The sequence below is a fragment of the Sapajus apella genome, unplaced genomic scaffold (assembly GCF_009761245.1).
Source record: "Sapajus apella isolate SASKATOON/1434 unplaced genomic scaffold, GSC_monkey_1.0 scaffold21, whole genome shotgun sequence".
Taxonomy (NCBI): domain Eukaryota; kingdom Metazoa; phylum Chordata; class Mammalia; order Primates; family Cebidae; genus Sapajus; species Sapajus apella.
The window spans coordinates 5,667,651-5,678,938 of NW_022436961.1; the positions used below are offsets into that span (position 1 = coordinate 5,667,651).

The 11,288-nt window shown below is 44.6% G+C and overlaps 1 protein-coding gene and 1 long non-coding RNA gene across 5 annotated transcripts in view; one reads left to right on the forward strand and one right to left on the reverse strand.

Moving 5' to 3' along the window:
• Positions 1 to 7,886, reverse strand: part of DDHD2 (DDHD domain containing 2) — a 30,235-nt gene extending 22,349 nt beyond the window's left edge. For 3 of the 4 annotated variants that reach the window (XM_032288222.1, XM_032288223.1, XM_032288224.1), the window contains exons 1-5: positions 7,699 to 7,886; positions 6,345 to 6,572; positions 4,684 to 4,874; positions 2,826 to 2,915; positions 2,248 to 2,368 (exon numbers count right to left, since the gene is read on the reverse strand). In XM_032288222.1, the coding sequence (XP_032144113.1) occupies positions 2,248 to 2,368; positions 2,826 to 2,915; positions 4,684 to 4,874; positions 6,345 to 6,564 (622 nt within the window). In that variant the 5' untranslated portion in view covers positions 6,565 to 6,572; positions 7,699 to 7,886. The remainder of the gene's footprint in view (positions 1 to 2,247; positions 2,369 to 2,825; positions 2,916 to 4,683; positions 4,875 to 6,344; positions 6,573 to 7,698) is intronic. The other variant, XM_032288225.1, reaches the window with a different exon arrangement.
• A 392-nt stretch (positions 7,887 to 8,278) lies between these two features.
• Positions 8,279 to 8,895, forward strand: LOC116558326. Its single transcript, XR_004271957.1, has 2 exons — positions 8,279 to 8,485; positions 8,605 to 8,895. It is a non-coding gene; the product is annotated as an uncharacterized LOC116558326 (long non-coding RNA).
• Positions 8,896 to 11,288: the final 2,393 nt, after the last annotated feature.

The window sequence follows — 11,288 nt, forward strand, 5'->3', positions numbered from 1 at the left end:
TGTATCTTGAAATAAGTCTGTAAAATTTTTTTCAGGTTTTTTTCTTTTTTCTGATCTCTGAAAAAGAAACTAATTTCTTTTTCAGGTTTTAAAAACTTTTTTTTATTTTTTAAGAAAGGATCTCACTCTGTTGCCCAGGCTGGAGTGCAGTGGTGCGATCACCACTCACTGCAGCCTCAAACTTGTGGGTTTCAAGTGATCCCCTGCTTCAACCTCCCAAGTAGATGAGACTACAGATGTGTGCTATCATGCCCAGTTAATTTTTGTATTTTTTTGTAGAGACAGGGTTTCTTTTTTTTTTTTTTTTCTTGCATGTCACATGGCAGAGACGGGGTTTCACCATATCACCCAGGCTGTTCTCGAACTCCTGGGCTCAGGTGATCCTTCCACCCTGGCCTCCCCAACTGCTGGGATTATAGGCATGAGCCGCCATGCCCAGACAGGTTTGTAAAAGTTTTTTTTAGGCCAGGTGCAGTGGCTCACACCTGTAATCCCAGCACTTTGGGAGGCCAAGGCTGGCAAATCACGAGGTCAGGAGTTCGAGACCAGGCTGGCCAATATAGTGAAGCCCTGTCTTTACTAAAATTACAAAAATTAGCTGGGTGTGGTGGCAGGCATCTGTAATCCCAGCTACTTGGGAGGTTGAGACGGGAGAATCGCTTGAACCTGGGAGGCAGAGGTTGCAGTGAGCTGAGATCGTGCCACTGCACTCCAGCCTGGGTGACAATGCAAGATTCCATCTCAAAAATAAATAAATAAATGAAAACAAAAAGAACTTTTTATTTTTGAATAACTGCAAATGTATAGAAAACTAGAAAGCATAGTATAGACACTCCCAAGTACTTTTTTACAGAGATTCACCTTTTAAACAATTACATTTGCTTTATGATTCTCTGTGTGTGTACACACACATTTATTTTTTTCAATCATTAGAGAGTAGACTACATACATCATCAGGTTGCATACACCACACCTCTTTAACCCTTTAATATTAATCGTAATGTATATTTCCTAAGTGTATTCTCTTACATAACCACAGTACAGTTATTGAATCCTGGCAACTGAACACCGATAAAATACTTTTATATAATATTTCACTTTTATCAATGTCTGATGTTTTTAAAGCCTGGAATTTTTTATACATATACACACACACACACACACAGACACACACATTTTTTTTTTTTTAATTGCACTTTAGGTTCTGGGGTACATGTGCAGAACATTAAAGCCTGAAATTTTATTTTATTTATTTATTTTTTTAAAGACGGTGTTTCACCATGTTGGTCAGGCCGGTCTTGAACTCCTGACCTCAGGTGATCCGCCCGCCTTGGCCTCCAAAGTGCTTGGATTACAGGCGTGAGCCACCATGCCCAGCCCAAGCCTGAAATTTTAAACTCTTTTTTTTTTTTTTTTGAGATAGAGTCTCTCTCTGTCCCCAGGTGGCCAGGCTGGAGTGGGAGTGCAAGTGGCGCAATCTCGACTCACTGCAACCTCCACCTCCCGGGTTCAAGTGATTCTCCTGCCTCAGCCTCCTGAGAAGCTGGGACTACAGGCACGTGCCACCACGCCCAGCTGATTTTTGCATTTTTAGTAGAGACAGGGTTTCACCATGTTGGCCAGGATGGTCTTGATCTCTTGACCTCGTGATCCACCCACCTCAGCCTCCCAAAGTGCTAGAATTACAGGCACAAGTCACCTCGACCGGCCTAAACTCATCTTTTTAAATTACAGTAAAGCTACAATTTTGTCTAAGAGACTAGTCATCTCCTCTGCGCAAAAAAAAAAAAAAAAAGGAATTTTATAATTCAATTAAATATATTATAAAACCATAAATGATTCCACCTAGATGGCAGTGGACAATCAGGTCCTACTGAAAAATAGTTTTCCTTAGCTGAAAATCTTCAAGGACAAGGAGTTACCAGAAATAAATTTCGAGTCAAGTAAGTGGAATCACACTTCTTGGAATTAGGACTAAATCAGTTCATCTGTACTTAGTGACTTCCTGGGTAGTATTGCCAAATTTTACCCATCCTACCATATGTACTTAGCAGCTTTGAAAGAGATTTTTACATCTATTATGATTCTTAGTAAATGAAGTGATACTAATCTCAACTTGGAATAAACCCATATGATTAAAGATTATTTTTAAGCCTTGAGGTAATCTAAATCCACAGAAAAGCATCACAATTTAAGGAGTGAACAAATATATCAGAAGATAAGAAAAAAATAAATGATTAACATTACCACAATGAATGTCAACAGAGATGTTCTCAACTCCTCTCTTCACAGTTCTTGGTCGACCCTGCTCTGTGGGCGTTGAACCCCATTCATCAGACCCTGCAACTGGCTGGTAATGCACCATAAGCTTAAACAGAACAGATCAGAGCAATAAAGATATTCTACAATACAGTCATCCCTACACAATGCATTTTAAAGTGTAGAATAATGTCTTTCATACAGTCAAATCTGAACTGGAGTTTTGATATATACAACTCATACAGCTTGAAATTCAAACCCTGAAAATATATTAGGCTAACAGATCTGTCAATAATACCCTTCTACATAGAAGACACGCTCACATAATACGTCAGTGATTTTCTTATTCTACAGTGGCATAATTTCCCTAAGAAAATTATTTTGTATAAGCTGAGTTGGGTAAATAACAGTAGTGGCTACTAGTTTTTAAGCTTCATAACTGTGAATTCAATATAAAATTTGACGAATGTTATCTGACATAGAGTGCTTAGCAAAATAAATCAATTTAGTTCTCCCTAATAGTGCAATTAACTTTGTATCCCAACAAAAGAAATGCTTTGTTTTACCTTTGGATTGTGTAAAATAATAATTTCTCTGTTGGGAGATTCCAGTTTCTTTTTCCATTCATCCAAAGTTACAGCAAGCATGTAAGTTTCCTTAAAAGAAAACACATTTCATTAGAGTTCTCTAATAATCTTCCTATTAAAACCAAACTTATTCACAAGACTACTAATTTATTAACAAGTTTCAATAAGAATATCCTACTCCCATTTATCAAGTTTATTTTTAAATTCTTTTGAATTTACAACTGATAGTAGCACCGGGACAAAGGAAAAAAAAAAAAAACACTCCTAACTCCATCATCTACACTAGATAATTACTGTTCCCATTTTAATACATTTGTTAATATTAGTGTTCTAGATTGGGCGTGGTTGCTCATGCCTGTAATCCCAACACTTTGGGAGGTCAAGGTGGGAGGATCACCTGAGGTCAGGCATTTGAGACCGGCCTGGCCAACATGGCAAAACTCCATCTCTACTAAAAATATAAAAATTAGCCAGTGAGGTGGGGTGTGCCTGTAATTCCAGCTACTTGGGGGGTGAGGCAGGAAAACTGCTTGAACCCAGGAGGCAGAGGTTACAGTGTGCAGAGATCACACCACTGGACTCCAGCCTTGGCAACAGAATAAGACTCTGTCTCAAAAAAAAAAAAAAAGAAAGCAAATATTAATGTTCTTTTTTTTTTTTTTTCTTTTTTTGAGTCGGAGTTTCGCTCTTGTTGCCCAGGCTGGAGTGCAATGGCGCAATCTCGGCTCACCGCAACCTCCGCCTCCTGGGTTCAGGCAATTCTCCTGCCTCAGCCTCCCGAGTAGCTGGGATTACAGGCACGCGCCACCATGCCCAGCTAATTTTTTGTATTTTTAGTAGAGACGGGGTTTCACCATTTTGACCAGGATGGTCTCGATCTCTTGACCTCGTGATCCACCCGCCTCGGCCTCCCAAAGTGCTGGGATTACAGGCGTGAGCCACCGCGCCCGGCTGCAAATATTAATGTTCTACTCCAATTTAAAAGAAAAATTTCAGTTTTCAGAGCAAGAAAAATAAAAGCTAAAAAAGATCAATCCTGTGACCATAGTTTAAATATTAACGATGGATATTAGGGAAAAATATTAAAATTTAAATAAAAGGCATAATATAGTTTGCATTTTGTGCTTGTGTGTGTGTATGTGTGCACATTTTTTTTTTTTTGTAGTGGTGGAATCTTGCTTTGTTGCCCAGTGTTCTCATACTCCTGGGTTCAAGTGATCCTCCTGCCTCGGCCTCCCAAAGTGCTGGGATTACAGGCGAGAGCCACTGTGCCCGCCAATATTTTTATTTTTTTTAACTCCTTAAAACACCACAATCATTTCCGTCGTATTTTAAAATCTGAAAAAGGCCAGGCATGGTGGCTCATGCCTGTAATCCCAGCACTTTGGGAGGCAGAGGCCGGTAGATCATTTGAGGTCCAGAGATTGAGACCAGCCTAGCCAACCTGGTGAAACCCCATCTCTAATAAAAATACAAAACAAACTAGCCAGGTGTGGTGGCAGGCACCTACAATCCCAGCTACTTGGGAGGCTGAGGCAAGAGAATCACTTGAATCCGGGAGGCAGAGGTTGCAGTGAGCCAAGATCACGCCATTGCACTCCAGCCTGGGCAACAGAGCAAGACTCCATCTCAAAAAACAAAACAAAACAAAATCTGAAAATAAGACTACTTTATTCTGAAACTTGCTTGTAAATAGAAATGCTTTATTATATTTTATAACGTGATGCAGACAGAACCAAAAGCTTTCTAGAAATTTCACAAAATAAGTTACAAGAGAAAAGATTATTAAATAAGAGAAGGAAAAAAATGATGAGTAAAAAAAGAGTCAAAGGAATACCTCTAAAACTTGGCTGAAGCTCTCCGAGTAGGGAACATACTTATTGTCTTTGTCCCCCTTGTAAAACCATGTACATCGTCTCACTTCCGACGCCAGTTCATCCCAGTATACGGCATACCGCATCCTCTCCCCTAAATGAACATCATATCTGCCCCCATCAGTAGGAACAATTCTCCCATTACAATCTTTTCCTATTAAGGATTGAAAAGAGGAAAAGAAGTCCATATTTCAAAATAAATCTCCTCACATACAATTCTGAGTTATACTCTAAATAATGTTATAAAACACATGAATGAACAGTTTCTACCAAACAAAATAAAATTTAATTCTTATCTTTTTCACTACCTACTTTACAAACCATTAAAATCATTCCTGATTTTAATGAAACATGAAAAAAGTACTTCTTTTTCTGAGTAAAGACAGCAGTGTCCCTTAAAAAAAAATGTATATAATGTGAATTTTCTGAATTTTTTTGCTTGAGGAATCATAAGGTAAATTAATAACCATCATGATGATTCACAATAACTAGAATTATGCTTGTTTTATAAAAGTGACAAGTTAGAGAGTTCATTCCTCTGCACTGTGATCCCCCGGCCCCCCATCCACAATATACACATTCTTTTTTTCTTTTGAGACAAGTCTCACTGTGTCACCCAGGCTGGAGTGCAGTGGCACAATCTTGGCTCACAGCAACCTCCACTTCCTGGGTTCAAGCGATTCTTCTGTCTCAGCCTCCCATGCAGCTGAGACTATTGGCATCTACCACCACACCTGGCCAATTTTTGTATTTTCAGTAGAGAAGGGGTTTCACCATGTTGGCCAGGTTGTTCTAGAACTTCTGACCTCAAGTGATCTGCCCGCCTTGGCCTCCCAAAGTGCTGGGATTACAGGCGTGAGCTACTATGCCCAGCCTTACACATTCTTGTTTTTTTTTTTTTTTTTTGAGACGGAGTTTCGCTCTTGTTACCCAGGCTGGAGTGCAATGGCATGATCTCAGCTCACCGCAACCTCCGCCTCCTGGGTTCAGGCAATTCTCCTGCCTCAGCTTCCTGAGTAGCTGGGACTACAAGCACGCACCACCATGCCCAGCTGATTTTTTGTATTTTTAGTAGAGACGGGGTTTCACCATGTTGACCAGGATGGTCTCGATCTCTTGACCTCGTGATCCACCCGCCTCGGCCTCCCAAAGTACTGGGATTACAGGCGTGAGCCACCGCGCCCGGCCCCTTACACATTCTTAATAAAATAATGTAAAACATAAGTTAAAACATTAAAGATATTATTATTGGGGGGCCAGGAACAGGGTGTAACACGCTTGCAATCCCAGCACTTTGGAGACCCAGGCAGAAGGACTGCTTGAGCCTAGGAGTTCAGGTCCAGCCTGGACAATATAATTAGATGGCCACCTCTAAGAAAAAAAAAATTATTGGGTAACTATGCAGAAATAATAGTAGATACTGTTTTCAAAATACAGACCGAATTCTTGAATATTATTGATTGGCTAGGTACTAGTACAGAAGTTCTATATAAAATGCTGTAAGAAATTATTTAACTAGAAAAATCTAAAATTTAGTTTTCACAGTACTCAATATAAGGACCATTATATTACAGTTTGAAGAGAGAAAAGTCTTTGTCTATTTCAAGTCATAATTTTCACCTACCAGAGCTATACGCCTCTTCTAGCTGCTGTGAATCCTCAGAGTTGAAAGGAATCCATGTCTCCTTAGAATCTATTATCTTACAATAAAACCAATGGGGAGAAACTGGTTCATACAAGCTGCCAGCATCCATGTCTATTAGCTCAAAGGAACTACATGAGTTTGGTGATGGGGATGGATCTGACTGGGACAACTGCTCCTGTTGTGATTGCACTGATGACATTTCGCTCTCTAAAGACAAAAGAAAACTATCAGGAAAATGATCTTCTCTTAACGGTGTAACTGTTGACACACACACACACACACACACGCACAAAACTAATCATTTTATGGAGCCATTTCTGCAACAACAACAAAAATCTACATAATTTAAAAGAGAAATAACATAATTTAACAGCTGGATGGGTAGGAGCTTTAAATAAAATGCTTCCATTAGATCAACCACTGCGCGAGTTCCCAATTCTGTCGGAAAACTATGATTTTACTCTGTCTATAAGTTATAAAACAAACCCAGAATCACAGGACTCCCTGCTAGAAACTTGACGGCAACAAAAACATTTCACCCCAATTTCCAATCTAAATGTAGTTAAAGGCAGAAAATTTACTCCAACGAAGTCAGCTGGGTCATGCCCTGTTCTAATAACGCCTGGGTTTTGGCCTCCAGGCCCCTATCATTATACGACTAATGGAATCTTAAAATACAGAAAATAAAACTCATTACTTAGGAACCAATTATTTTTGACTGATGCTTGAAGTCGCTTAATGGGCGGTGGTACAAATTCCGAAAAGACGAAACCTCGCCCCGGGCCACGGCGCGCACGCGCACGCCCACTTGCATCGCCCGAGTCTCAGGTGAAAGGTAACAAGCGACCTCAAAAGCCTCCTCCCGCGGAGGCGGCTGTGACCAGCTGTTTCCGCATCTCCAACACCCCTTCCACTCGGCAATGACCAGCGCCGCAGGCACCAGAAGGACACTTCTAAGCTGCCCCGTGGGGCGGGAGTCAGGAGGGCATCTCACGCGGGCCCGAGGGACTGGGGACTGCAGACACCGGCGTTCGGCCCCACTGTCCAGTCCCACCCACCCCCCCCCCCCCCCCCCAGCCGTCCGGCACCTTGGCGCCTCCCTGACCCTCGTGACCCTAGGCCCTGGCGTACCGCTCCAAGTCCTCGGAGCTCCGGCTCAGGTCGCCCGCCCGCCCGCAGCCCCGCGACAGCAGCAGGGACGCCAATGCAGACCACAGGGTTCACAGGGTTTCCCCAGGCTCGGGGCTTCCCGGGAGCCGGGTCCCCCCGCCCCGCAGCGCTGGCACCAGGCCGGGCCTCCCTCGGCCCAGCCGCCCGCCGGACGCGGACTCACCTGGCGGCCCAGCCGCTCCTTACGCCCTCCTGCCCTCGCTGAAGGAGGCACGGCATGGCCCGGCCGCGGCCTTTACCCAAGCCCGGGCGGGGCGCGGCGGAGCAGGGCGGAGCCTGCGGCCCCGCCGGGCTCGTACAGAACACCCGGCTCCACGGCGCTCCCAGCTGACGAGTAGCGGGCCCGACTGCTGGGCGAAAAGGTAAGGCAGCTGGGAGCGTGGCGCGCGAGCGCGGGTCGGATGCGCAGGGCCTCAGGGCACTGGCAGCAAGTGTCGCGAGAGGTGCAGGGGAGTCGCGCGAGACGTGGCTCCTCCTGCGGGCAGGGAAGTCCAGTGCCGGACGGCTGGCGGCGGGCCCTCACTTAGAGGGGGTGGCTGAGTTCTAACCGCGTGGGAGAGTTTTGAGTGTCTGCTGTAGAAGGGGCTTCGAGATCAGTTTCGAGTGTCCGTGGCGGAAGGGGCTTGGAAGCAGCCGGTCACGTATGGGGCGGGAAAGTCGAGCTGATCCTCTGGATACGCTGCAGACCCTACTAGTGCGCCACGGGTGGCGCGGCGATGCCGCGGCGCTAGGAGCAGCCGCCCAGCTCCCTGCCTCCATTTCTGGGTGCTGAGGACCAGGTGTCACTGGCGTTTGCCAGGAAAAAAGGCTTTGGCCCCTCCTCCGTGCATTTATTATGATTTATAGGTTACCAAAAAGGTATCCCTAAAAAATGTAGAGGTACCGGGCCTGGTGTCAGCTCCTTGCTCTGAGCTACTTAGGAGGCTGAGGCCGGAGGATCGCTCGAGCAGGTTGGTGGAGGCTGCATGAGCCCAGGTGGCACCACTGCATTCCAGCCTGGGTAACACTTCAACACTCGTCTCTAAACAAACAAACAAAATAATTTTTTTTCTTTCTTTTTTTCATGTAGAGGCGAACTTAACAGGATTTAAAAGATGCCAGGAAGTTGGGAGGCGAGGTATTGTTGTCCAAACAGGAAGACCTGCACCTAAATAACTGGCCTAAAATCAGTCAGGTAAGTGACAGAACTGGAACTTGAATTTAGGTTCTCTATCTTCAAATCCTGCTGTAGCCTCTATACCAGCTTTGGGGGTATAGAGGCAATTTGGGGGGCTGTCTCAAAAAGTGGATTGCAATGTGTAGTCTGAAAACTAAACTTTTCATATTCTGATACCATTAAAATCCGTTGGTCTGTCTTGCACTCTGTTTTATTATTGGGTTTTGAGTAAAGTGAAAGCAAGTTTATTAAGAAAGTAAAAGAATGGCTATGCCATAGGCAGAGCAGCCTATCTTGCACTTTGAATGCATCTTTTACCCATGTGTGACTTATATTGGTTATTTGGGAAAATATCAAGTTCACTGAGCTATGCAGATTTTCCAAATGTTGATACATTTTATTATACTTTTTTTTTTTTTTTTTTGAGACAACGTCTTGCTCTATCACCCAGACTGGAGTGTAGTGGCATGATCTCAGCTCACTGCAACCTCCACCTCCCGGGTTGAAGCGATTCTCCTGTCTCAGCTTCCCGAGTAGCTGGGATTACAGGTACACACGACCATGCCCAGCTAATTTTTGTATTTTTAGTAGAGATGGGGTTTCACCATGTTGACCAGGCTGGTCTTGAACTCCTGACCTCATGATCCGCCCACCTTGGCCTCCCAATGTGCTTGGATTACAGGTGTGAGCCACCACGCCCAGCCTTATACAATTTTTTTTTTAATTACCAATCTCATCAGAAAAAATCTTTAATATTGGGAAGCTGTCAAGCTCAGAGTAGCAGGTACAAGTTTTCCAATATTCTGCTTTCTTCTTGAAAGATCAAATTGTATCATTGGCAACAAAGGATAAATTGTCTTCCTTGAAGTGACAAGCCTCCTTTGTTTTCAAGTCAAGTTCTGCCAAATACTTACATACAAATACCCATAGTTTGTCCATTGTACTTTCAAATAAAAATGATGGCTGGGCACAGTGGCTCACATCTGTAATCCCAGCACTTTAGGAGGCTGAGGCAGGCGGATCACAAGTTCGAGACCAGCCTGACCAACATGGTGAAACCTTGTCTCTACTAAAAATACAAAAATTAGATGAGCATGGTGGCACGTGCCTGTAATCCCAGCTACTCAGGAGGCTGAGGCAGGAGAATCACTTGAACCCAGGAGGCAGAGGTTACAGTGAGCCGAGGTCGCGCCACTGCACTCCAGCCTGGGCAACAGGGAGACTCCGTCTCAAAAAAAAAAAAAAAAAAGATGTTGCATGCAAAAAGAGCATCTGTTGCAGCCTGCAATTCAAATAATCACTCAAGTTTGTTTTCTGCAAGAGACCACCATCTTACTTTTGGTATTTAACAAAACAAGCCGGGCGCGGTGGCTCACACCTGTAATCCCAGCACTTTAGGAGGCCGAGGCGGGTGGATCAAGAGGTCAAGAGATCGAGACCATCCTGGTCCACATGGTGGAACCCCGTCTCTACTAAAAATACAAAAAATCAGCTGGGCATGGTGGTGCATGCCTGTAATCCCAGCTACTCAGGAAGCTGAGGCAGGAGAATTGCCCGAACCCAGGAGGCGGAGGTTGCAGTGAGCCGAGATCGCGCCATTGCACTCCAGCCTGGGTGACAAGAGCGAAACTCTGTCTCAAAAAAAAATTGGTTTTATGGGCCGCAGTGGTTTATGCCTGTAATCAAGCACTTTGGGAAGTTGAGTTGGGCAGATTGCTAAGTCCAGAAGTTTGAGACCAGTCTGAGCAATATGACGACACCCATCTCGCCCGTCTCTAAAAACAAAAACATTAGCTGAGCATGGTGGTACAGACCTGTAGTCCCAACTACTCAGGATGGGAGAAGAGCTTGAGCCCAGGAAGGGGAGGTTGCAGTGAGCCGTAATCAACATCACTGTACTCCAGGCTGGGCAACAGAGCCAGACCCTGTCTGAAAAACAACAGGTTTTATTCATACTAACCAGTTTGTCACATAGAATATGAAAAAGATGTAAACTAATGAGTTAAGAGTTAACAAGCCAGGCGCTGTGGTGCATGCCTGTAGTCCCAGCTACTTGGGAGGCTGAGGCTGGAGGATCGCTTGAGTCCAGAAATTCTGGGCTGTAGTGTGCTATGCTGATCGGGGTCTGCACTAAGTTCGGCATCAATATGGTGACCTACCAGGAGCAGGGGACCACCAGGTTGCCTAAGGAGGGGTGAACCAGCCCAGGTCAGAAACAGAGCAGGTCAAAACTCCCATGCTAGGCCGGGCGCGGTGGCTCACGCCTGTAATCCCAGCACTTTGGGAGGCCGAGGCGGGTGGATCACGAGGTCAAGAGATCGAGACCATCCTGGTCCACATGGTGAAACCCCGTCTCTACTAAAAATACAAAAAATCGGCTGGGCATGGTGGCACATGCCTGTAATCCCAGCTACTCAGGAGGCTGAGGCAGGAGAATTGCCTGAACCGAGGAGGCGGAGGTTGCGGTGAGCCGAGATTGCGCCATTGCACTCCAGCCTGGGTAACAAGAGTGAAACTCCGTCTCAAAAAAAAAAAAAAAACAAAAAAAACAAAAAACTCCCATGCTGATCAGTAGTGGGATCGCGCCTGTGAATAGC